This window comes from Rhododendron vialii, chromosome 7a (assembly GCF_030253575.1).
Source record: "Rhododendron vialii isolate Sample 1 chromosome 7a, ASM3025357v1".
NCBI lineage: Eukaryota > Viridiplantae > Streptophyta > Magnoliopsida > Ericales > Ericaceae > Rhododendron > Rhododendron vialii.
The window spans coordinates 487,009-514,126 of record NC_080563.1 but is presented as its reverse complement, the minus strand read 5'-3'; the positions used below and the strand labels follow the sequence as shown (position 1 = coordinate 514,126).

The 27,118-nt window shown below is 39.0% G+C and overlaps 1 protein-coding gene, 2 long non-coding RNA genes and 1 other non-coding gene across 9 annotated transcripts; 3 read left to right on the top strand and 1 right to left on the bottom strand.

Annotated features, from left to right (window-relative positions):
- Positions 1-4,978: 4,978 nt before the first annotated feature.
- On the bottom strand, positions 4,979-6,932 carry LOC131334554 (aspartyl protease family protein 2-like). Its single transcript, XM_058369630.1, has one exon. The coding sequence runs from the start codon at positions 6,799-6,801 to the stop codon at positions 5,269-5,271; it is 1,533 nt and encodes a 510-aa protein (XP_058225613.1). The 5' UTR covers positions 6,802-6,932; the 3' UTR covers positions 4,979-5,268.
- Positions 6,933-12,321: 5,389 nt separating this feature from the next.
- LOC131333083 (uncharacterized) lies at positions 12,322-14,411 on the top strand. Its single transcript, XR_009201695.1, has 3 exons — positions 12,322-12,491; positions 13,194-13,252; positions 14,118-14,411. It is a non-coding gene; the product is annotated as an uncharacterized LOC131333083 (long non-coding RNA).
- A 6,568-nt stretch (positions 14,412-20,979) lies between these two features.
- TRNAQ-CUG (transfer RNA glutamine (anticodon CUG)) lies at positions 20,980-21,051 on the top strand. The gene has a single exon. It is a non-coding gene; the product is annotated as a tRNA-Gln (tRNA).
- Positions 21,052-21,168: 117 nt separating this feature from the next.
- LOC131334086 (uncharacterized) lies at positions 21,169-26,360 on the top strand. Of its 6 annotated transcripts, XR_009202045.1 has the most exons (4): positions 21,169-21,694; positions 22,905-23,179; positions 23,613-23,689; positions 24,673-25,167. It is a non-coding gene; the product is annotated as an uncharacterized LOC131334086 (long non-coding RNA). The 6 variants fall into 6 exon arrangements; XR_009202044.1 differs by lacking the exon at positions 24,673-25,167 and adding an exon at positions 26,130-26,360 and having other exon boundaries at positions 22,905-23,689; XR_009202043.1 differs by having other exon boundaries at positions 23,613-25,167.
- The last annotated feature ends 758 nt before the right edge of the window (positions 26,361-27,118 follow it).

Sequence of the window (27,118 nt, the reverse complement as noted above, 5' to 3'; positions counted from 1 at the left end):
AAAATTGGTCCGAACACCTAGTTATTGGAAGGGGGGAAGACAATGAACAAAACCCATCTGTTACATATACTGTAGTACGGAGTATTTTGTAATAGATCCTTTTGAACACTCCCATTTTTTCTCAGGAGTAAGCTCTTCAAACTTAATTTCGACTATGGCTTGACTTTATAGGGTAGCCCAAATGACACAACTACTTCAACACATATTGCTATCACTTTCTCCTCCCTAACACAACTCTAAATCCACAAGCATTTACCAACTGATATTGTCATCGGAGATCGGACTGATCTATATAATCAGATACAAGAAAAATATCGGTGCTGAGACATTAACCGTGTTGAGGCGTAGTTTCAAATCACGTGGACTATTAAAAGATTTGGGTGCCGACTTGAATCCACACTTTAATTCATAGCTCCATTAGAAGTGTATAGAAGAGAAGCTTCATGTGTTTACGTATAATATTTTCTTTTTCAAGTAAAGTTTTCGAATCATTCTTTTTTTCTTTTTTTAATTCTATCTGATTTTTTCAAATCATTCGAGCAACCATTGACGAAATCATTCCCTGATTCAGAGACTGGACTCTGGGGAGGGTTTTGGACATAACAAACTACGACTACTTCTTCTTCCTTTTTTTTTTTTTTCCGGTAAGTACAAACTAGGACTACTTGTTTCTTTGGACTGCCAGTAGTTTGTAAAAAAGGCCTCAAAAAGTAACAGGCCGGCCTTGTTTTCTTCTTTCTTTTCTCGGCAAAGACTAATGGGCCTTTCGAGATGGGTTTGCCTGCCTTGATTACTTGCCCCAACCCAAAAAGTTTGACAAACCTCGTCGAGAATAGCACATGGCAGGTCCAGCGTGGCACATTCGTTAATTTAATTTACATTTGTTTATCAAATACTACTACTACTAGTCGATCGGTGACATCGGTCGGCGAGATGACTTTTTTAGGTCAAGGCAGTGGGCAAACTTTTGAGCGAGGAATGTCTTTTGCCAATTACCATCCACTTCTTAAAACCCTGTGCCTTGAAAGATTAATGTCCTGGTGAGATGTTTGTGGGTTAAAAAGATAAATTAAGCATTGTTTCGGTGAATGTACCAACTAAACAACTGTAGTGGATGCACCATTCGTGGGATTCTGCTCTTTGCTTGCGCATGGATCACCATGGAGAGAGAGAGAAGAGGCCCTTAAACCCTTTTCCCCTGACCATTTGATTAGTTTTGACCGGTGGATATGCTATTCCTTTTTTTGTTAACATTACTTCCCTGCAAGTGTATTTTTGTTAACAAAAAAATAGAGTCGCAAAATCATTTCCCGTCTTTTTAGTTACCATTAGAATAACAGCATAGATAAGGGGAAAGATAAAAGGAAACACAGAGAATGGTATTAGCTACAGTAGTAGCTAGTAGTTTAATTATGGATCTTATTAGAAGAACCAATCATGACCTGGTCTAACTTTCAATAGGCAAAATAGTTGGCTCCCACAGCTAGCAGATCTTCATAATTGCCATATCTGAATATGAGCTAACCAAATTTACAAAATATAGCTTTCAAAAATTATTACTAAACATAAGGTTAAAGTGAATATTATCAAAAATTATTACTAAACATAAGGTTAAAGTTAATATTACCTGCATATATAGTTTGTGGTGGGCAGTAATTTCTTCTAAAACTTAATAAAATAAACAATATTGTAGCATCTTTAAAGAATAAATAGAAAAATAACGCTAATACAGGAAAGCTCTTTTGTTGGTAAATATAATAAGGGTTTATAGAAATGTCTTGAGAGGAAGCTGAAATTATTGTATTAAAACAATATTCGTGCTGATGAGAATAGTATGAGAACGAAGATGTAGTAAGTCATGTCTTAAAATGATAAAAACAGAAGAAGAAGTCATATCTTAAACTATATATGGTAAGTAAAGAATAGAATATTGGAGTATATTTTTTTACTAGCGAATGTCCGTACTTGAAGGCACGGCGCACCACATTTTGAAGACATCTAAAGCTACTGGTCGAATAATAAGCAAAAGGAGGACATGTTGAAAAAAAAAGAGGGTAGAAACAAGCTAAACTTTGGTATATGTGCAGGACAAATCGAGATGCAAATAATATTCAAGTTTTACACAAATTTTCAAAATCCATAACTCACCCAACACACGTAATAAAAATTAACTACTGTCAAACCAAATATATTTTTGTAAAACTTAACCTAACAAATAAAACGTCATTATGAAATTTTCAATGTCTTAACAAAGCTTTTGTCACGACGACCTCATTATCTCTTTGCCAGTCCTCGACTTTCCTACATAAATAAGATTAAAAATTATTAAATTCATCGCAAATAAATATGAACTGGCCATGAAATCAAAAGGACAACTTATTACCCCTACAATAATCTAATCTAAACATCCTTGATTCACTCGATAAACATTACGACAGAGAATTTTTTTTCCTAAGATTCATGCAAATCACATCCTAGAAGCAAAATGGGTTAATATTTCAACCTACATTGTATCTCAATTTCAGTCGTATTTAGTTTTATCTTATGCTATGAATTTTTGAAGAAGCTTTAGGCAGCTTTGAATCGTGAAATCCAGTTTTTGGTAGAACGACTACATGATTTTTTCAAACTTACACTATAAGGTAATGGCATATCCGGCCCAACAGTTCAAGGTTTGGCCACAACTAGACCTTGTGTTCGACCAAGCAACTAGTATTTTTTTCATGAGTGATTTCATAATGAAGTGAAATTAAGGACTCGATCGGATCAAATCAATGAACCTGAGGTGGGTTACACTTTCACTGTCCAATGCACAATGGTGCACCCAACTTGTAAAAAACGAAGTCCAATTGCTAGACTAGATGCATGTATATTATGTATGATGGGTAACGCATATGGAGAAGGAGAGTAAGATTAGTCATGAAAGTTTCATATAATCCTTTTCGTGGTAAAGTGAAAGGAAACCCACAATGCCCATCAACGGAAGGACTTGGAAAATGTTGCACCAAAAAAAGAAAAGTACTCCTATTTGAGAAAATAACGTGACAAAAAAATGTAGTACTAGTAAAAAGGAAAAGGAAAAGATGCTGTAGGGATCATAGTTATGGATACCGTTCCGTACCGGCCGGTACGTACTGTTTTGACGAAGAACCGGTACCCTAACCTCTCAATTTCGTTCCGGTCTCAATACCGGCCGGTACCGGAACGTTTCAGGCCCAAAATAAAAAAACGTTTTTAAAAATTTTAGCAAAACACGGGCTTAACCATAGTACGTGCGCGAGGCTTAGATCCCGAATTTGCACCCCCCTTGCGCACGAATAACCCGTGACGCGCACCCACGCGCACCCGGTTAATTGGTTTCCGAATCAGTTTTTTCAAATTGCCTTCGGCCATGGCACATTTTCCCGAGCGCGCGAGACCTCTTATTGGGTTCTCATTCACAAGTTCACTAGTGTGCAAAGTCATTTAAAGTGGGAAAGAGTTTTGTAACTAAGCAATGTGGGACTAGAAAATCTCTAGTAGAGATATTTCATGATGAATTATATGATATGGAGGATTTTTTTGAATTATAATTACATATAATTATTATATATATTGAAGTTGCGGTAAATCCGAAACGGTACCCGGTACTTGACCGGTACCGGTACGTACCGTACCAATAGAAAAACCGATACCCTATCCGAAACGGTATTCAAAACTATGGTAGGGATGACAAGTCCCAAAAGCACAGCACGCACCAATAAGGAACAAAAAGGTTAACGTCAGGTTGACTCATCTCTATAAACAAAGTAGTAGTAAAATCTTGGGCGTGATCCTGACACCCTCCTCTCTCTCACAGGCTCAATCACCGGTGGATTGGTTGGATCTTTATTAATTCGCTCCCCACCTGCTCTAATTTACACCGTAAAAGTCCCATCACATTCTCTTGAAATAGTACATTACAAATTGCATATTATGTCAATTTCACAACTATGCCTTCTATGTTTTGATTTAACAGTTATCTTGCGATCTTGGGCAATTTTGATGCCACTATCAAAGTCACATGCTTAACGAAGGAAAAGAGAACATACAAGTACTGTTAAGGAAAAATACTACGGCTCTTTGGGCCGAACCACATGCGTTCGTGCCGGCTTGTCGCCCTTTGAACCCAAGCACTGGACTAAAATAGAGTCTGCATGCAAACCAAAGGGTCAGTTCTGTCGAGTGATCATCACCAAGCACTCGGTACGTCATGCATGACATTTCTTTTTTTTTTTTCTTTTGATAACCGGATGTCAGGGCTAGCTTACGCATCTCTCAATGAACTCTGGGGCCTTGAAGGCAACGATCCGACATAATCACAAATTGCCCCAAGGTTTGGAATATTTAGTCTCCGTGAGAATGAAAACTACGAGAAATCATAAAAAAACGCTTATTACTTTCTCACAATCATTTGGCTAAACCCCTTGGGATTTGTGCATGACGTTTCTCAAGGAAGTGATCATGGTACATGCCTAGTACGAGCTTACTTTTAGCCTAAGCTAAGTCACTTACTTTGAGCCTAAGGAAGTGATTAAGTCACTCTAGAGACATATGTCACTTGCTATTTATCCAAGATCTCTATACGTACCTTCCTCTCTCTGAGCAAGAATGTACTCAAACCATGGAAATTCCTCCTAGTTGTCGCCGACCTGGTAGGAGCGGAGCTCTCTTCCAAATCTGAACCCGAGATCCAGATAAAGAACTAGATTCAACCACCACCGTAGAATTGTCTAAATAAAAGTTGAAGGATAACCAAAATTGTTTCTTATAACCAATTCATCATTTAATACTCCTTCCCACATGTAGCATGCAATTACTCAAGTAGCTGAAACCCAACAACATAGAGTAATTCTTATTGATCTTTTCGTATGGAGATGAGAAACACCATTTTGCCAATGCTAAAGAAACTCCAATCAGCAAAATATCACGACCCCCTACCAGTCATAATGTGAACTCCTTTAGAAGAGGTACCTACGTACCATTGTTGACATTACATAAAAGGCAGCTAAAGCAATACTAGTACTACTATATATATTGGATTTTCTTACCCTGTAACGTTACACCAATAATTAAACTGAGACAATACAACAAACACCCACGTGGAGATGTTCCGCCTTTACGACTCTCTCTTTTCTTCCTCCAAATAACTTTTGAGAAAAAGAAAAAAAAGAAAAAAAAAAACACCAATAAACAGGCAGGGGAACGAAGTTTTCCCTTCTCCCAAACAAGCCCCAGCATCCATCCAAATCAATCGCACCCGCGTGGAGCAAATCCGATCCGAGACCCCGCCAAATCATACACAACCCGGAACCCCTGCTGCTGTATATTCCCAATTATGGACAACCCGCTCATTGTACCCGCAAACGCAAAGCAAAAACTGCCTTTGCTATCCACCGGAATCAAATAATTCGACGCCGGCAACGCCACGTTCGCTCCGGCGAAATGCATCATCACCGTCGGCACCTTCACCACCGTCTTCCCAGACAGATCAAAGCACGTGTCGAACAGCGAGAAATCCGCCGCCCTCTTCAAATCCGCCGCTCCGGCCCTAAATGCGTCCCTCAAGGCCACGTAAGCGGGTCGGGTCAACCGGGTCACGGAGGTACCTGAATCGATTATAACCCCGCCGTTACCGGTGCTATCAAGCTTGAACAGAGACTCCGTGATCCCTTTGACTCTAACGCCGCCGACGCTCATTCCCGTGAGTCCGAGGTAGTAGAAAGTGTCTAGCTTGGGGTTAGTGAGCAACGGCGTGAAAACGGCGGTTCGAGAAACCGCAGACTCGCCGAAAACGACCGATGACGGTTTCGACGAGGCGGATCGGTCTACTAAACAGTAGGAGAACTTGTTACCGAACCGGCGTCCGGCCTGGTTCGGAAACGACAACTTCCCCCGGCCTAGGCCTAGCAAACCGGCTGCGCCGACGAACAGCCCCTCGTTGTCGTGGCCGCAGCCTAGGGCAATGTTTTTAACTCGGACTCTGCGAAACGTGAGCGTTTCGGTCGAGAACTCGCCGAAAGTGAAGGAGCCGTCGCCGTAGGAGACTTGGTATAGGCACATCTGGCGGTTGTTGCAGCCAGGGGAGTCGAGGCGGCGGCACAAGGGGGACCCGCAGGTGACGCCGGCGAAGGTGGTGGATTTTTTCGGGTCGAAAACCGGGTCGGACTGGGTGTAGCATTTCTTGCATGGGGAGCACTGGATCCAGACGACGTCGCTGCCGGTGTCGAGGACCATGTAAGAGTATTTGGGAGGCGTGCCGATGCCTATGCGGGTGAAGTACTCGCCGCTGCCCTGGGCGAGTCCCGACGTGACGGAGCTGCTGAACCCGCCCTTCCCACGCGCGCGGCTGACGTTTGCTTTGGCGGCTAGTTTAACGGCGTCCGTTAGGGTTTTGGCCCTGGCGGCGTCGCGTTGGAGACGACGGGTGAAGAGGGTATCCGGGGTGGATTCGAGGGAGGGGAGAGAGTCGCGGTGGTGTAATTGAACGGAGAGGGTGGTGGTGGGGGTTTGTGATGGGTCGGGTAGGGTGAGGGATTCGGAGTCTTGTTGGGTCCATGAGAGGGTGTGAGGTTTAGGAAGGGGGGATAGAACCAAAGTTTGGAAGTCAAGGGGTGTGGAGAAAGCGGAGGAGAGAGAGAGGAAGAGGAAGGAGAAGAGAATGGGCATGGCGATTTTCCCTCTCATGTTTTGGAGAGGGAGAGTGGGGAAAAGGGTAGTGAGAGAGAGTGAACTCAGAACTGTGGAGGGAGGGAGGGAGAGAGAGAGAGAGAGAGCAAGCATTGGGAGTATATTATAGTATATATAAATAATGGGCGAATAAAGAAGAGGGGCGGGGTATGTGTGTACTGTGTGAGAAGATAGAGGCGGTTCTGGTTTTGGAGTTATGTTGCATTCACCAACTTGGGCATGTAGTTGTAAACTTGTAACGTGGGGGATCTTTATTTAATGTATAGTCCCATCCGTATTAGTAGTAGTTTTGAGTATTTATTTATGTTGTACTATAAACTACTCCTGCCGTCCTTAGATACTGTATATGATGAAATCATAATGAAAATTTGTGTAATTAAAAAAAAATTATTTCGGTACATCATTAACAATCTAAACGATATCTCCAGAACTCCCGCAAAAATGCCTACTCGAAATACTGAATTTTATTTTGACTAACCAAAAAAAATACCAACGCTCCAATAATCTTACCAAAATGTCTATTCAAATCACACAATTCCTACGCTTGCACGGTTGCACCACCACATTCCTTAACCTCTTTAGGGATAACCCGTTTGGACGAAGGATTTAATTTTGGATGGATATGTAATGATGGTAGATTTGAGAGTGAATATGTAACGAATGGTGATATATACTGAGGATGACCCTATCTCTTAAGATTTGTAATGAAGGGTTTGGTGCTTGGATGATTTTTTGAGGAGGAGGATTTAATGGGTGGATATGATGAGATTATGTGTCAAATGACTGAATCACCCCATTGATTTTGTAATGCTCCAAATTGGTTTATTTCAAATGACTAATTTATTTTTAATTTATAAATAATTAAACCATATATTTAATAAACAATTATTATTTTCCAAAAAGAAAACGCAATAGGAAAGAGGAAAAAAAAAAAACCAAAGCTGTTCTATACTAGTATCAGTATATGTATTACACATACGGGAATGATTTCGGTGTCCCCGGTCACAGATTCATTTCCAAACATCCCACCGACGTATCCACCACCGCCTCCCCCTCTTTCCCCAACCCCCTCCTCAGCCTCCACTCCGACGATCGGCGACCTCTTTCTTCCCTGACGATCGGCGACCCCCTCCTCCGACAATTGGAAACCTCCTTCTTCTCCGACGCCGACGATCTCTGCGAGGTATCACTCCTCCTCCTCCTCCTCCTCTATCTTCTTCGGTTTGGTTTCTGGCTTTCTGCGTAACACAAACGTGTGATGACAAAAAGCAAGGGTGAAATGGTCATTACACAGCCCCGCATAACCAACGACAGGGGTACCGTTAGCTAATCCGGCCACAGGTAGATTTGTAGTCCGAAGTCCCCAAATCAGTGGGCAAATCGGGATGGATTTTTTCGCTTCCAAAGACCGGAGAAGAGGAGAGCCCGGACTTCATCTCCAGCCACATCACAAATCCGAGGCCATATCCACCAGCCAAACAGGCTGTTAGTGCCAGCATTCTCCCACCCTCGGAAATACCCCTCAATTGAATATCATTTCTCTCTCTCTCTCTCTCTCTCTATATATATATATATAGAAAGTCTACACACACGTACACTTTGTGCACAGATTGTTCACAGATTTTATTGTGGTGCCCACCACGGGTCCCACACGAATCATCCGAGCCGTTCATTAAATGTAAAACACTTTTTCAATGAACTCCATGAAAAATAAGCTCAATCCGATACCTATAAGTGCTCGATCCAACCACATAACTTTTCATTAACCGGAAATCTGAATGAAAAGTTAGATGGTTGGATGAAGCACCTATAGGTATTGGATTGAGCCTATTTTTTACGGGAACCTTTGAAAAACTGTTTTACATTTAATGAACGGCTCGGATGATTTGTGTGGGACCTGTGGTGGGCCCCACAAAAAAATCTGTGCACAATCTGTGCACAGACTGCTGTGTGTGCAGCAGCTCTCATATATATATATATATGTTTGTCCCTCCATATTCGATGGTACCACCATGCTCACCTCCCTCTCTCTCCTCCTGCACACAAAAACCCATCGGCCATGCCATCTTCGTCACTTTACTTCTTTGACGAACTAATTGCCACCTAAATAAGCACAAACAGCCCACATACACCCCAATTTCGGCATCAGAAGTCCACCGACATCCTAAACTCCACCTCCAATTTCACCCACGAAAAATACTATTCTCATAAATCGGAATATAATCACGACACTCCAATGCAAAACCATAAGCCTCCACTATCAAATCAAAGATAACCTACAAATCAAGAGAGAGAAAAGCACGTTGCCAAGTGCTATAGTGACTGGCTGGGTGTGACAAGTGACTATAACAATGGGGAGAAATGCCAAATGCGGAGCAAGACTGCCAGAGATCTATGGTCTTTGGCTTGGCGAAACCTCTAAATGACATGTGGGACGAAACTGTTGAAGATGCTCTAAGTTCATAACTTTAATTGACGGAAATTCCATTTTTTTTCTTGTACAATTTTCAAGTAGACAACTCATCGTGAAACTTAGGTAGAATATAATCATGTGATTGCATTTGATCAATCACCATATGTCACAATCATGATGTTTGACCAAAGTAAATGAACCATATAAAACTACACCATTCTTCTTGAACCTTTTATCCAATTTTTTGATAAAAAGATGATAACTATACATCCTTCACAAATAGTGTATGTATTGTGAAAATTACATTGGTTCTCTTTCTCTTCAAGATTGAGGCTGAACCATGAAACTAATTGAACAATGGAGCTCTCAAAGTGAATGAGGATGGCCAGTGGCGAAACTGCCAACTTTTTATTGCGGGGGACAAATGTACGGTTTGTTTGTGGTTGTTATCAGAAGATTGGTTTCAATTTGTCAAAGTTACTCAAATTTCTTACCAGCTAGCTAGCAAGGATTAATTGGCATCTTCTGGTTTGCAAAGTAAATAGTCATACCTATAACAGCTATGGCGCATTAAGGACCACCATCTCTTTAATTTCCACAATGGTTTGCCAATTATACACAGGCATGGGCCACCATCCCTTAATCTTGGCATTGATGCAGATACAGTAGCCTCCCCAAAAGTTTTACTTCTTCTTTTGGAAACGAACCTGTATATAGTTCAAAAACAAACAAACATAGAGGCAAGTTCGTGCACAAGTGCGTAAATTTGCAAACCTTGAAGTCTGAAGCAAGAGAAGACCCAACTAAACATAACAATGTGATACTCCTATAAGTACGTGACACTTCGACTAAGCGAAAAAAATTATATTGAGACATGTGTTAGTAGTTATTTACCACAAATCTCGTTGAGATTTTTATTCATATACCGATCAATTTATCTCTAGTTGAGCTCAGAGTTGGATCTAAACACATCTTGCCTCACCCAAAGAAAACTTACTCTAATTTCTCACTTAAGTGGTTAGGTGCTACTTCTACCTCTCCTTTTTATCTTGCATAGTCCAAAAATATAGGGAAAATAGAAAATTACTATTCAAGAAGGACTGGACTCGATTAAACACATCCATAGATTGCAGTCCATCATGATTCATATGCATCGATCTCTAAGTAGTTAATTTCTAGCCAAATTTTGTATCAAAACATTTGATGTTTGGGTACGGTGTTACTAGTTTCATAAAGTGATGAATGTGAACGTACACCAATTATTAAATCAGAGAGTCTAGAAACATGACTTTAGAATACAACTTCACACACAACTTTAGCCGGAGTTGTTCGATATATATGAACCCAAATACATCGACAGCTCTAACTACAATTATGCTCGAAATTGTGCTTTAAAGTTATATTGGCATGCAACACTGATTTTATTAAAAAAGGTACTGCTTTGCTGGGCCAAGAAGGCATGGGAATTATCACGTTCTCATTGATCATTGAGAAAAAAAGAAGACGACAAAGGTGGAATTTCGGTGAAGTGCATGCTTTTGTACTCCACCCACCACGACAATGCGGGCCTGGCCCTTCCTCGTGACTCTTGTCTAGTCTCTCTATTAACAGCATCCCCTTTTTCTTTACTTTAACCCCTTTTTCCCTTTACCAAATACTCGTAGTAGATAAATACAATGAAAATGTAAAAGGATGGAGTATTAGTAGAAGGGTATGACCTAAGCAAGGTCTAAAAGTACATACCGTACAAAGCCTTAAATATTCGTCCACGTGCATTGAACTTTATCAACTTGTTAGGAGGAACCCGGATCCCCTGTCCGACCTGTCTGTCCCACCTCTTTCGACCGTTGATCTCGCAAATCAACGGTTGAAATGGGCCGAGCACTTTTTTCTCAAAACGACGTCGTTTTGGAGCAAAACATACTCGGCCCATCTCAACCGTTGATTTACGAGATCAACGGCCAAAAGGGATCGAACAGAGAATTTCAGTCGTGTTAGGAGTACCATTTTTCTCTTCCTAGTTACAGTACCTTAATGACAAAGTTGCCTCCTAACTTGGTTAGTGGAACATATCATGAGCACTTCGAGCGTTCAAATCCAACCCCTCCCCACTTCCCTTCCCTTCCCTTCCCTTGGGATAGTCTAGAGTAGAATTTTTCCGGGGTTGGAAAAAAGGTACATTAACATGGAGGGGACTAAACTCACGTTACAAATAAGACAGCTCCGTTCCGCTTTCTTTTGAACCTTCATTTTCAAAATGAATGTAATTTCAAGTTCAAATATAATAAAAATAAGAAATAGTTTTAAATTTTTTTTTGCACCGTTTAAAAAATCTCAATGAGATCTATCAAACTAGATCCATATTAGTAGAAAAATTATTTGCGTAAACACATAATTTTTGAATTTGAAATTACTTTTCTTTTCTAAAAGTTCTTTTTTTTTAGAAATCGGAACACCCCGAATTTTTGAAACGGTAAGGTCGGTCTTTCATGTTTGGATCGATATTCATATTTGTATCCATGATTCACCTCGCGACTCCAACCAAATTATTGAATCCGATTAAATTATAAAACCCGACAAAATGACAGCTCGACTCGTACACAAAGGGCCATAGGCCAACAAAAGCGCATTTGAGATGGCTATGAAACCTTGAACATCCCCCATAATAAGATGACACATTCCTGGAAGATTCTGGTAAGGATCATTTCAAAGTATTTAACACTTGATATTGAAGGGAAAATGACGGCTCGTGGCGTATTTTGATAATTAATACCCACCAGGAATATGCTGAGAATATTTGTTAATGCTGAAAATATTCTTGACGGGCATTAATTATTAAAACAAGTCTTTGTCGGTCATTTTCCCGATATTGAAAGGCTTACTTGCCCATGTTAGCGGCGCCTCATCATACCCACATGTTACTTATTGGGCCTGTTTTATTCACGATTAGCCCCACTTTGGCCTAGGCCCCTACACTTAAATACAAGATTTTCATGCACTCGAGTTTTGATAGGCTTAATTGCAAGGATACTCTCTCAATTATAACCTTTTGTCAACATCACCCCTCAACTAAAAAACTCATCAACTTCACCCCTTCCGCTTTTTTTTGTTAAATTTTTGGACAGAAACAAACAAAAAGACTAAGTTACCCCGTTATGTTAAAAATAGGGTTTCGGGCCTGATTTTTTTTTCTAGAACTCCATCTCACTCTTCCCTCCTCTCTCCCTCACAACTCCCTCTCTCACGATGACATGCATCCAAACCTAGAAGATCGAAACCCTTGAACCCAAGGCGACGTCCTCCTCTTTCCCTTCATCTCCAATCGAAACCCTAAATCGACAGAGCACGTCAAACTCTCAAAACCATACGAGTTCTCCCTCATTTTTTCATAAGTTCTATAGTACTATATATATATTCCCTCCGTCCCAATTTACTTGTCTCAGTTCTATTCTAATTGGATTAAAAAACTAATTATATATTTAAAATGGTAATGAATTTTATATCTAATATGGATCTTGTTTGATAGATCTCGATTTTTTCGAAATCACCTAAAACATTATAAATTACAAGATATAATTAATTGAAAAGTGACATGAACTCCAAAAAATGACTAAGTAAATTGGGACGGAGGGAGTATATGCATACATTTTTGGACATAAGCTTCGATTGAAGAGTTTTTGGGAACCCTAAAGCTTCGATTGAGGTTTTTTAATGTTTTACCCAAAAAAATTCAATTGAAGTTTTAAATATTTTTCCCAAATTTTGGGAATTTTTGTTTTTGAGTTAGGGTTTTACCAGGGTTACGCCTTTTTCCTTTGAAATGGGTTGTAACCTAATGTTTAAGTAGCTTTTTATCAATAAGATTGTGATTTTGGCACTCCAAAAATTGATGGAGGGACTCCAAAACAGAACTGTGTTAATACACAAAACAACGTCATTTTGGAGTGCTAGAATCAATTTCCTTATCAATAATATACAGACTTTGTCTCTTTCTCTCGTGGACTCGAGTTTATCATTATCCAATTTTAGAATAAGTGTAAAAGTTAGAACTAATTTCTTTTTCTTTGTTCAGAAGTGATATACTTAAATCTCATTTGGGTCTGAAGACTAAAGTGCAAGTTCCACCTTGAGGTACTTATTTCTCTAATTTTTCTTTCCAAAGTTGATTACCTTTCCTGCATATGGTATATGGTTCCACTATGTTATTATTTATCCCATGGTTGGTGTAGGGTGGATTCGACAACAATTGAATAATATGTTCTATAATGTGTTACTTTCAAGTTAGTTTTCGACTTTAATCAAAGTGTTCCTCTGACAATTTCATCATGTACACTGCTAGGTCCTCTTCATTTGATTATTGTATGGTATCTATGCATCCACATTAACTCTGGTTTTCACTTAGTTCTTCCCAAACATATTGAAACACCAAAGCTAGCTGTTGATGTAGGATGATGATAGTCCGGCATGGATTGTTCCCTGTCACGTCTCATTTGGTTCTTGTTGGCATAGTTGCTTCTTTTCATGTTTAGTAATGATTTATCGAAACCAGCATGTTCTGTATGACACTTCAGTTTTACTTGATTTCTAATTGGAAGCCGGAGACAGGTTCATGGGCCGCAAACTAACTTTAGTGTTAGAGTAGATTATAAGATGTGACCGATTTATTATTCAATTGTTCCTAGTGTAGACTGTAATTTGCAAGTTGTGGTTTAAAATATTGTGATGACTTCTAGTGATATTTGGTTGATTTTCCCCCCACATGTCTTAGGGAATCATCCCGTGCCAGATCATGCTAGGTAGTTGAAAAATGACTGTAATGTCTTAGCAAATTTTCATTCAGACAAGAGAAGCATACGGACTTCGCCCAAGGGTAACGTACGTATTTTTCATCATTCCTACTCCAAAAGGGATATTTGTTTTGTTCACTCCTTAATGTGTTCAAGAAGGTTGATGTGATTAAGACTTTCTTCATCTGCAGGTTTATGACTCGAAAAAGAAAGAAGATTCAGTACCTTTATTGTTGGAGATGGAGATTGCTCTACTGTTGAATGGGAACTGTTAAGAAGAATTTTCTCCTAATATTCTCATTCTATTATATGAAGACATGTACACACCGTCTTGGATTGTTAGAGATACAAATTTTTGGGTTATATTTGTTGTTCATATGCTCACTTTTGGGTTATGGTTGGACATGGAGGCTGTTGATTCTCTTCTATTTCAAGACCAGATGTTACTTCAATGCAAGTATGATGAACGAAAAATATTTATGTTCATTTGCTGAAAAAATTGGTTATCAGTACTTGGTGTTGCATTGATATCTAGTAATCAGGGCTATCAGCTATGGTCCTTTTGTATAAATTTGGGTTTTGACTTTTCTGGGTTTGGACAGGGGAGGAAAGGAGATGGGTTGTAAAAGAGGGAGAGGAGAAGAAGATGGAGTAGAGATGAAAGAGAAGCAGGAGAGAGAGAGAGAGAGCAGTAGAGAATCTGGGTTTCAAATTGTGTTTAGTGGTGTTTTGTTGATATAAATACCGCAAAACTTATTCCTGCCCAAGGCCAAGGGCAATTTAGTCATCAAATTCTTTTTTCCATCCAAGTTACCCTAAAATGTTAACATTTTCTAACAGATTTGGACGGAATGAGTGAAGTTGATGAAAATTGATAGTTGAGGGGGTGTGGTTGATGAGTTTTTTAGTTGAGGGAGTGATGTTGACAAAACGTAATAGTTGAGGGGTGTCCTCGCAATTAAGCCATTTTGATATTAATAAAAACTGTTTTGCTATTATGATCACCACATATAAAAAGACTGATTAATGCAGGCAAAAGGTTAATAAGGAAATGGAAGGGGGAAGAAAACAGAGGAGGACAAAATCCTTATTAAAAATGTTACTAGTAAATGAGAGTGACAGTAGGAAGGCGAGACCAAGAAAATAATGTTAAGAGGACAAACTGATTTAAATGCCGGAGGGGCAGCAAAATCGGCCGCAGCTTTCAGAGACTATAGCACATACGTAGGACATTAAATTGTTCTACACTTATAGGGACTTTAATTCCCTTCTTACATCAGTTCCAACAAGATATGCTGCTGACTCTCTGTGTGTGTGTGTGTGTGTGTGTGTGAGAGAGAGAGAGAGAGAGAGAGAGAGAGAGAGAAATTTCTGGCATGATCCTAAGTAGCAAGACTGTGACAATTAACACTGGAAGACGCTAGAAGTAAACTACCAAAGGCAGAGCCAACTGTGAATCCAACGGCACAGCTTTATAGTGTAAGGCTCGATGAATAATTTCTGGGTCATATTGATGCCGTTAGTCTAACAGATGGTTTGTTCCTTTGGTTGAAACAGATACATACAAATATACTTGATAAGGAGTATGTGCTATTAACAATCGCACCCGTAATAATCTGGTAGGTGTTAAGGTTAAGTCGGGTGAGAATGTACATCGCCTGTTTGGATGCAGCGATGTGAAGGGGGATTATGATATCCCCCTCCTAATACGTGGGCCCGTGCATTTGGCGTGATTTGAGAAGTCCAAAACTAGGGTGGATATCTTAATACCCCTGCTCCATAATTCCCCCTAATACCCCCTGAGGGGGGGCTTACACATGGCTAGGGTGGGAGCCGGCTATGTGGAATTTCCCCCTTATAATACACCATCTCTCTTCCATTCAACTACAAAATAACCTTATCCCCCCATTTTATACCTCATCCAAACCATGTACTCCGTATTATTTAATCCCCCCGTCACATCAATGTGGAACCACCCTTCTTACATAATACCCCCTACTATCCAATCCCCCATTCTTACATAATACCTTCAAACCTAATACCTCATCCAAACGAGTCCTTAATACAAGACAAGACAGACCAATAAAACGGGCCGAAGTGTTCAAGAAAGAAAGGAGCTAAACGAAAAGAATTTACAGACACAGCAGAGAAAACCGCATGGAGTCAAAAAGAAGGATGGGGAGCACCTCTAGTGCCTCGGAAAACTTTATAGAGGTCAAGGTGCAATTGGCAATAGTATAATAGACAGGACAGCGGATCCCTAACAAGGGCACTATCTTACACTTCTTCAAATTGAAGCTTTGTTTCATGAACCGTGTGGGGCTAACTATCAAAACTGGAAAGGGAAAAGGAAGAGAGGAAAAGAGGAACTACAGCTGGAAAGAGCATCAATGGACAGACAGAAGCCAAAACATTGCACCGCTGACGGACCCACGGACACAAAGGAAAGAGTTAAAAGATATCCAATCCATCCCCACTGTGACTTTAAGTTTTTTGGGACCACCATCGTAATGTGTTTTTAATTGAAAGAAATGAAATTCAATTTCACCAATAATCTTTACACTAAAGCAAGCATAAATGTAAAGATCGAGAAACAACTGCATGACTATTCACTTCAAACAAATTATAGATTTCATTTCGTTATTTTCTTAGTACTATGTGTTCTATTTCATTTGGGTTTGTTTAAAATTTCAGAAGGTAGCAAGAAATTAGCTATAGGATTTTAACATCTGTCACTTAACAAACCCTCGCCAAATTGAGCTAGGCAGCCTAGCGCACACCAAATACGTAAAGACAATTCAAGAGAGTTAAAACTGGAAATCGCTCAAACTTCAAACTAAAGATAGAATATCTATATTAATTAGCATTGCCATTGATATTGCTTTTCAATTGGGTCGTAAAGTGTGGTACCAAATGTTCGATAGCCAAGAAAAAGTTTTTCTAAATAGCTGAGACCCAAGAGAACACATGAACTAGTAAACTACTAACTGGTTGGTTTTAATATACTACTATAAGAAGACAACAGAGAAAATGAGGCAGAAACATTTAACACTTCATAACACAAAAATACTTGGTTGTGGATCATGGTAGAATGTTGGAATCAGTTAAGTTAACAATCTATCTTTGTTGATTATTCTCCCTTTTTCTAGATTTGTTTCCCAGGCACATTATCAGCTACAATATTGTAGTGGGTTATTTCTTGGAAGGAGCCATTGACAAGCTTAGAGACAGGGCTTACAACTCATAAAACCTAGACATGCCCTAGGTTTCACCATTTCTTGGTAACTTGCTTTCCAATCTAAAAAGAAGAGCATTTGGAAAATTTTATGGAAGTAGTTCAATGGAAGTAGTTCCGATGCAAACGAAGCACCGGGAAAAAAATCTGATTTAAACGGGAAAGAGAACCCAAAGATAAAAAATAAAAATAAAAGGACTGCAAACCTATACAAAGGACTGCAAAATATCTTGTTCAAGCCAAAAAATATATATCCAAGCACATCATGTCATAACTGCTCTATATGATAGCTCAACCTTAAGCATGACTAACATGGGGTCTAGGATTCTTTGAATTAGAACTTACCAATCCATTGAACCAAAACACAGTGAAGAAACGGCAAGAAACGCAAACTAAAGAAGTATCCTCAACGCCATTTAGTTGGAATGTGCTGCACCCCATAGAAGTCCAAGAAACAGTGAAGTTACCCTGGAACACTAACCACTTTTACCGCCAGTTTAGTTGAAGGAGGCTCACCACGGTGTCACGAATGTGCCATGGCAACTAAGAAAATAATGACGTCAACACTGCCTCACTTAGAATCAGAAGCATCAGATTGATCTTTCTCATTCACTATCATCATCCCAAATAACAATGAAGCCTTTGTTTTTTAAGGCCAATACCTTGGAAATCATAAGGGCTTTACTTGTCTATAAATCGTTCCTTTCTTCCTATTGGCACACTCCTTTTGAACATGACCATACCCTCAACAGTCATGACATTGTATACCACGACCTTTCTTAGGCTTGGTTTTTTCGCCATACTTATCCCCTCTAGATGGGTGTGACATATTGTTACCATGGACCTTCTGAGCTTGCGAGTAACTACCACCCTTGCTAAATTTGAGGAACTCCCGAAACATTTCAAACTTGGCCATCTCTTCTTCATCCATCTCTTTCTCACCATCCGACTCAACATTGTCCAGTTGAACACTCTTCGAGGACATACCTTGATTGTTGCTGTTATCAGAATCCATAAATGGAAAATGGTTAATATCGTAAATTTCAAGGGACTCTACTAGTTTCTCAACCGTCATGGAACCAATGTCCTTTTTGTATTCTATGATACTAACTTTGAGGCTGAAATGCTTAGGGAGGGACCTAAGAATTTTTCTCAATCCTCGATACACTGACCGACTCACCCAATCTGGTCATGGAGATGACAATGGCTTTATTTGGTTGGTTGAGAGTTTAGTTTAGTTTAGTTTTGGTAGTGGGTGGAGAGAGGAATAAGGTAATGATTGAAGAGATAGAGAGAGAGATGAGAAAGTAATGATTAGAGAAATAAGGTAATGATTAAAAAGAAATAGGGAAATGATTGGAAAATTAAACTAAAATGTGAACCAAACACAACGAATATCACTAAGCCTAAGATAGAACTTACGTATTGTTTCAGACTCTTGCATCCTACACTCTTCAAACATAATATCCAAATTCTGTAGTTTCCTATATTTCATCGCCGGAGTGCCCTCGTGCGCAACTCTGAGGATGTCCAAAGCCTCCTTGGCTATCTCACACTTTGAAATCCTCCCACAGTCAATATCAGTGATAGCACAAAATATGGCATTCAATGCCTGATAGTTATAGCGCAAGTTATCACGTTCAGTTTGATCAAATTCTTCGTAGGTTTTCAATCTTGTTTCATTAGTCTCCGTGTCAGTGACTGTGGGAGGATCATAGCCATATTCTATAGACTCCCAGACACGTTCATTCATCAACCCAAGGTACGCTCTCATTCGAGCTTTAGTCAAAATCAATACTATTATTGAGTAAACGAGGTCTTACGGCTCCGCAATCATCGTCTTCTTCCCAAACAGACCCCATAGAGTATCTAAACGGAAGCAACGAAGGTGGCTAAACCTAAACTCAGATCAAATTGAATCAGATACAATAATGAATGATACCTTATTGAGACCTGCAATGGCCCTGAGGTTTCACGGCTGTCACCGTTGCGACTCGATGAAGAAACATAATTAAGCCTAAGAAAACCAATTCTCGGAAGGACGTATTCACAGACAGCTAGGGCACATTCGATTGGTCAGAAATAATAAGAGCAAAGTTAGGCCATCTACAGTGGTATAATCAAAAAGAATAATTAAAAGTTGATACATTAGCTTCTGATTATTCACTTAAGAAGTTGTTAATTTTAACAATGTTGAATTTCACAATGATCACTTTTAGTTCATAACCAAAATAAGGATCCACTACAATTTCACTCTCTCTCCCCCTCTGTTTCCTGCCATTCACTTACCTCCGTTTACGTTTTTTTTTTTGGCAAAAATATATCAATTCTCTCTTAATTTTGGTGAAAAATCGGTGACTTTCTTCCCTCTTATAAATTTTTTTGGGGGAAAAAAAATAGAAACGGAAAAGAAGAGTGAAATACATTAATCCGGCGATGATGGGTTGAATTGTAGAGGATCGAGAGATATGAGCTTCACTTTTTGAGGGAAAGAAAGTGAAATAGTTTGTGGGTGAAGTGAAGAAGATATAGAGTAGGCGAAGAAGAGAAAAAAAAATACCAATTGAAACACGCGTGTATACAAATTTTGGAACTAGTTAACTTATGTGGTGTGGAGTCCACAAATTTTGATTATTGAAAAATATTGCTAATTTTGGTTATCCAAAACCCAAAATTTGATTATTTCTAAGGATGTTACTAAATTTGATTATACCATTGTGAACCATCTTTTGCACAAACATTGTTAACTTTAAAAACAATTGGCTTTTGATTATACCACTGTGGATAGCCTTAAAGCCCAATTGTTAAGCCCAAGCTCACTAGTAGTGTTTTTTTTTTGCCCGTGTTTTGTAGAGATTTTTTTTAGAAGTAATTAGAGATTTTTTTTAGAAGTAATAAGATAGAATTGCATTTAAGTAAAATAGACAATAATTTCAAGTTTATTAATGGAGTGCCTCCTAATGTTTAAGTAATTTTTTCATACCTTCAAATTTTTTTTTGGAGAAGTTTCCTTTTTCAAAACAAAACTTTCTTGTCTTGGAGGCGACAACACAATTACGTTAGACTTTAGTGAAACATTCCATTGGTACCAAAATTATATTTTTTCAGAATATATCATAACCATTTTATCACTGGGAACGTCACTTGAAGATTTGTATGGAAAAATCTTTTAAAGAATTTTTCTTATCATAACCATTTTATCACTGAGAACATCTCTTGGAGATCGCATACAAATGTAAAATGTTGGTGCGGTTAGAATCAAATAAGAAATTGCAAATCTACTTTACTTTTAGCTTTGACTAGCCAAATGGCAAGCACGCTAGCAAAATGTCCCACATTTGAGCTACTCCTTTTGTCCCATTCGAGCTATCATTTTTGGGATGTCCCAAAATGATATGTTTGTTTCAAAAAAAATCATTTTTGATATTCATATTATTATTTTACCCTTCATTTGCTTTTACATTTAAAAAGGTTAGAATTTCAAAGTTGATTTTCTAATGACACTTAAGTGTGGAATTTTAGGCATCATTCTCTCTTGACATGACACCATATCAACTTGAATTGGCTCCAACACCACCATCTTGGTACAGTTATTTATATTTTTTTGCATAATTTTAATATTTTGACAAAGGGGTAAAATGGTAAAACCAACAAAAAGTCAACGCAATTATAATGTCTCCTTAAATTATGGGAAAGTCAAAGTAAGCGCAACAAATTGGGACGAATGGAGTATAAACTAATGATGATTTTGAAAGAGATTGTAATTTACTAGTAATTTTGAGCATGTTACGTTTTAATTATTATTATTTCAACCAAAGTAAACAAGTGAGATGCGTGGTTCCATGGTCTAGCGGTTAGGACATTGGACTCTGAATCCAGTAACCCGAGTTCAAGTCTCGGTGGAACCTCTCACTACATTTTTTTGTTCCCTTCTCTCCGAGGCTGGAAGGAAGTCAAGCAACTCATTTCTCTTCTTCTCTGTAATCTCTCTCTCTCTCTCTCTCTCTCTCTCTCTCTCTAAGCAAGTCAAGCAACTCATTTCTCTTCTTCTCTGTAATCTCTCTCTCTCTCTGCGAGCTTCGTTTTCAAGCTGGTACTGCTACATTGCTGTTAGAAACCCACCAAAAACATCAAGCAAAGTGCGATCCCTCAATCTTTTTATCATTAATAATATTTCGATTGAAGAAAAGGGATGACGTGTTTTATTTCCTATATTTTCGAGGAAACCAGACGAAGCTTGAAGCGCTGCTTATGTATATTTTCTTGGAAACCAGACGAAACCACCAAGGCCATCCACTGCTCCACTGCCTCAGGCCCTCGCCTCTGGCTGCCCGCATGTGCTTCCTTCCACCGCCTCAACACACCATGTACGGCCTCCGCTAAAGGAGTGGCTACGGCCGCTGCTGCGATTCAGACATCCTTTTCGGCTCCTCTGGAATAGAGTAGGAAAAACGACCACTCGCAGCCGCCTATGTATACCGGGGTCTGGGTGCCCCCTCACTTCCATTAGATCCATTACAACAAGAAGTGTATGAGCCTACGTGAAAAGTTGTAAGTGGACCTCTTCCCCAAATTTCCTAATTAGTTCTTCGACGAGAAAACGTGAACATGCCGTTGTAGTACGTTTGTGGTATGTAATATGTATATGTTCATGCGGATGATAGAGATCATGAATGTGTGGTAGGTATTTGTTTTTTTATAATCCTATTATGCTCCTATGAACGTTTAAAATGATAGCACGTTCATCTGTATTATGGTCATGTGAAGGTTGAGGTGAAAGAGTCACAGGTGTTATGTTTTTGGCTTAAACAATCAAGTATTTCAGGTGCTCGATAAAATGTCTAAGTAAAAGAGTACATGAAGTTTCGTGACACATCTCCCCATCAGCCTACGTCACAGCATTAGCAAATTGTTCCGATAACACGCCAGATATCATGATTTCATCCGCACTGCAAAGTTATCTCCGTGCACGAGGAAAACAAAAAACCTTGACATTGCATTCGTTTGCGTTAACGATGATATTTTATTCATAATTCATTTACAATCAAATGTGAAAACTGAAGATGAAGTGAGTTTCCAGCTATAGTGTGAATACTAGGATAAATATACATCTGTTAGTCAAGTAATGAATGTGCCACAGCTCTATTGTTTTTTTTTATCAGCAAAGAAAGGATTCCAACTGCTAGAAGGTTCTTTCTTTTGTTCATGAAGCTTACAGTTTGTGTTGAACTGCCAGAAGCCATAGAAAGTTCATGATGATAATAACAATGGAGTACTCGAAGTCTTGAACTAAAAAACTAACAGAATAAAGCTGCTATTGCTAAGTGGAAGACGAAAAATTAATCATAAAATCATTGTCGTTCATAAATAATATGTCTAGTTTCTTTACGTCTATAGTGCAGCAACGGTAAGTGTTCCTAAAACACGGCGTATACCATGGTTTCTTATACACTAAAAAGTTTGTTAGAGCTTGTCACACATCCGTCAATAATTACCTCCAAAACTAGTATATGAGCCTGAGCGGTCTCTTCACTCATTGCCAATTGGTTTTGAGTTAGATGCTTTAACATGGTATCAGAGCTAAGGCTTACATAGGTTTTTGGACAAGACTCTATGTCGTCAATGGTTGGTTCCCCCTTTGTTTGTCGTTGATAGTTGATTGTTGACATATGTGTTGAATTGTTTGTTTTGTAGTTGTTGCGTACCCGTTTTCTTATTATTTTATCTACTGCTTCCGTTAATCTTGTTCTGTTTTGATTAGAATGTTGATTTTTGGTGAACCGGGTCAACGTCTGTCTGCAAGATTGCTGAGGGAGGAGCAAGAAAAAAGACGTGGGAAACATCAACATTGAATAGCTAGCCTAGGTGAGGAGAGCGAAGGAGAAACAAAAGCAAGATGATGATCGGGACGAACGTCTATTTAAACTAATAGCTGAGGCAAGAGCTAAGAGAGAGCCGAAATGTCAACGATGCCAGATCAGTAAAGTGACGGATACACAGCTGCTGGATTTCAGAAAGAGGGTCTTCGTGAGCGGGGTACGTGAATGTTTACATAAATAAAAACTTGTGTTGAAGAATTCTTCTATTTGATCGAATTTATTAGTAAACCGGGTCAACTCGGACTAGTCGGCGTCTCGGTGCTCCTTTTCCGCTCGACTACCGCTTAGCTATTTTTAGAACATTGGGGGTGTTACCAATTATTTCCAAAGTAGTTCTATTCCTGTAACTCGGCTATTTCCAACTCCGAAGGGATATTATGGACGATACTTTAGCATGCAATGATCTACAAAGATTAAAAACCTCCTTCTCACCAAATCTTATATCCAAACAGGCCCAGCCCTAGGGCAAGGCCCTAGAGGCCGCGGCCTGGGGCCTCCAAATTTGGGCCTAAAATATGGGCCCCCTTCTACAATAAGTATATCAGGTCAAGGAGATGGCTCGTTCTGGTTCTCCCACTCTCAACTTCCAGGCTATTGTGAAAACTTTTTAAGGGTCAGGCAACTGTCGAGTTTAGTGCGCTTGAACCGTAATCCTATGTACTCCAAGGTACGCTTACGTGCTTATACTGTTATATGTGTTTATACTGTTCTTGGGTTGCTGATTGTCTTGTGCGCGATGTTACCATCTCTTTTCAGAACACTAAATTTGGTGATTCAAAGTGATCCTGTGGAATTTTTCCCATTTGTTTCGTTAGTGGTCTCCTTAGTTGTGAAAAGCACCTAAAAGTTACATTTTCATTGCATTTTTCAAATTTTTTATACAATCTTACATCTTTTAAGGTAATTTTTACTCAGTGGTGGTGGTTACCATCACCCAAATATTAAAACTAAATGATTTATCTACTTTTTGTCAGTTGGTTTCAAAATTGTCCTTGCATTTTTTTTCTGTATCAATCTCGTCTGTATAATAGTCATTGTTCAATGTTCAATGTCACCCTTACCATCAACTAGAATATGCTAACAAAGTCCATGAAGTTTGCTTATGAGGAGGTGACATAGAGCCAACATGAATAACATTAGAAAAACTAAGTGAAAAAAAGTGTTTTGCCTCCCTCAATGTGTGAAAAGACTAGAAAAAATCACAAATTTCTAAATCTTTATAAAAACAAAAGAGACCCACATTCCTAATAATTCCTTATATAATAGGAATGGTAGGTATCTAATAATTCCTTTTTAGGAATAGGGAGTAGGGCTAATATTAGGATATGTTGTAGAGTCTATTAAATTAAGGAATGGAAAGAGCATGGGACACTTGGTTGGTCTCCCCTCCCCTATCGAGGGCTGGGATTCTAACTTTGATGGATTGCCAGTTTTTCCTTGTTGTGAAGCCTGATCTCTTTGGATCCTTTTAATCGTTGTAACTTGTTTCAATGATCAATAAAATCTTTCTTTTGCCGAGGAAAGAAAAAAGGGCATGGGACACTTGTCGCGACGAGGGCCCTTTTCACAAAACGCGACATTGCGTTAATACATAGTATAGATTTATCTCTCTTAAATTTTTTTTTTGGTCTTGTTTTTTTGTGTGCCAAGGGAGACGTTTATTGGGGATACGAGGATGAAGATGTAAACGATCGGGCTACTGAGGCTATCCGCTCGGTTCTCGTCTTTGCATGTGGAGTTATAGCAGGTGAAGACAACGTATGGATCCAAAGCACTTGCCCCCAGAAGAACGGGGCGACAACGGCTTGGTGCGGTTTCTGCACATCTCTTCAGGCGGTGTAGGTATCCAGACATCAATGGCATCTCTCTGGAAATTCCATGATCCAAATCATTGGTCATGAACTAGTTTTTATATACCATACAAAGAGGATGAGCTTCCAGCAACATCACGTATAGAAAACATACTTTCATAGATCATGTTTGGTAATAATTTCATTACATATGTCAGAAAAAGGAAGGAGGACTTGATTTTGAGTTTGTGAGAGATTGGATCTATTTGTGAACTTGTTTATGTTTGGTTGGTTTATGTTAAGGACTTGGGTATGTATGGTTTGTTCTACGAATTTCAGAGAAAATTGGAAGGCATTTCCTTATGTTTTTTTTTTTTTTTGGTTTTAGCAGAATCAACCTCCAGTCTGATGTGTTGTAGTAAGCCTCACAGTGTGTTAGTCCGCAGTCTTCAAGTGAATTATTTTAAACTTCCTTATTTTATTCCTTTTCATAAGCTTTAAACTGAACAGAAAATGGTAAATTGAATCATTTGTAGTTTCTTTTTCTTTCCTTTCATTTAGCTCATTTTTGACATTGACTTTTCTTGAAGAAGCAATCTGGTAGTTGCTTTAGCTAGCCTTGTCTAGTTTAAACGTTACAGTATCCATTCCAGTAGAAACCTCGGGCAAAAACATGCATGGATGTCCCGGTATGATCTGTTAGTTTTATTGAATTCTCATGAATGTGATGAAGAATTCAATTTTGTTCTCTTCAAAGTGTAGCCTGCAGATAACATTGCCATAAATTATCGCTTTCTTATACGTTTACTGTTAGTTTATTGCTATTTACCATTTATGTCATCCAATATTTGCAGTCCTGTTTGTGTTGAAGGTTTCTGATTGGACCTGTAGGATGACCAAAGCAAACTGACCATTGGGCTGAGCAGGCCTTGTGGTTGTATCTATGGATTAGTAGTGTACTCCTATAAAACGATGATTCATGACTTCTGAATTGAACTCGAGTTTGGTGTAGTTATCCCTTGTCCCTTAATCTCAACAAGCTCGACACTAATGCTAGTTACATCATCTGGGAATATCTAGTGAAGACTTTACCCATTTTGCCTCAACTGGTTTTAGATTAATCGTGCATGGAACGGACACGGTAGGAAAATTCCCTTCCTTTTAAGGTTAGTTCATTTGCGTCGGATAAGGTTAGTTCAACACAAGAAGCATCACAATCCAACAATTTCGAGGGGCCAAACTTTTACATAGCAATCTTCTTCGCGTAAACTGGTGGAGTTATAAAAAATATATCCTAGTAGCAATTTTCTTTTTCAGTGATAGTTGAGATAGACATGTGGCAAGTGCTAAGAAGCAATCCCTTCTGGTCCCTCTCCTCCTCCCCAAGTGTCTTGGAGTAGGGTGCTATCAAGCTATGGCTATGGAGGTTCCAAGTAAGTCAGATGGAGTTTATGTTATTCAAATTGTTTCTAAAGAAGGTGCAACCTGGCAGTTGTTTATTGTTATTATATTAAGTAAGTTTCTACCGTGTGAAATGTTGAAATTTCCGTGAGCCCGTGAACTTTGATCTTGCTTCAACACCATTTTTGTGCGTGTGTGTGTATCTATATGTTAAAAAATTATTCAAAGCAATGACTTGAGAAAGGTAATGTGAATGGTAGGTAGGGTCTCAATTTTATTTTCCATGTTTTTTTTTTTCTTGCTTATAGTATTTGTTTACAGGTCCATTTATCACGCTAAAGGGTGATTTAGATACACTTTTTTGTATTATGATTTGACTATGACCACCACGTGGTCTGCTTTGGCTGTAGTGTACTTGAGACCACCAATAGCACATGCCACACATTCTTATGTGGTTCTGTCAATATCTTTCACCAACAAAGAAACAAGATTCGTAATACTATAAAAAGAATGGAAAAAAAAATAATAAAAAAGTTCTAGAAATGAATAAAGTGGGAAGGGCAAACATGGAAGTGATTGTGAAGGGTGGGTGAGGTATGGGCAAGAAAAAGTTAAAAGCACACCCAGACTTATTATGGTCCCTGTTTATGTCACATGTTTCTGTATTTATTATCCACACATTTTTTTTCAAAGTGCAATTCAAAGCCAAAGATATGGTGCACTGGACAGTCTTCCTGCGCGTAGTTTCCGCGTGAATGTGTCATTTTCTCCTTTCAATACCGCCATGCCGGTGCCTGCCTGCCTACTGCTTATTAAACGAGACTCACTTTTTCGGGAACAAATTATACTATGTAGATAGGCTATATACTCGGTCAGAAAATATTGCCGTCAGCACTATAGAATCA

Bases quoted from the DNA above. Each gene is read 5' to 3' on its own strand.
- LOC131334554 (XM_058369630.1), bottom strand. From the start codon at position 6,801: ATGCTTGCTCTCTCTCTCTCTCTCTCCCTCCCTCCCTCCACAGTTCTG.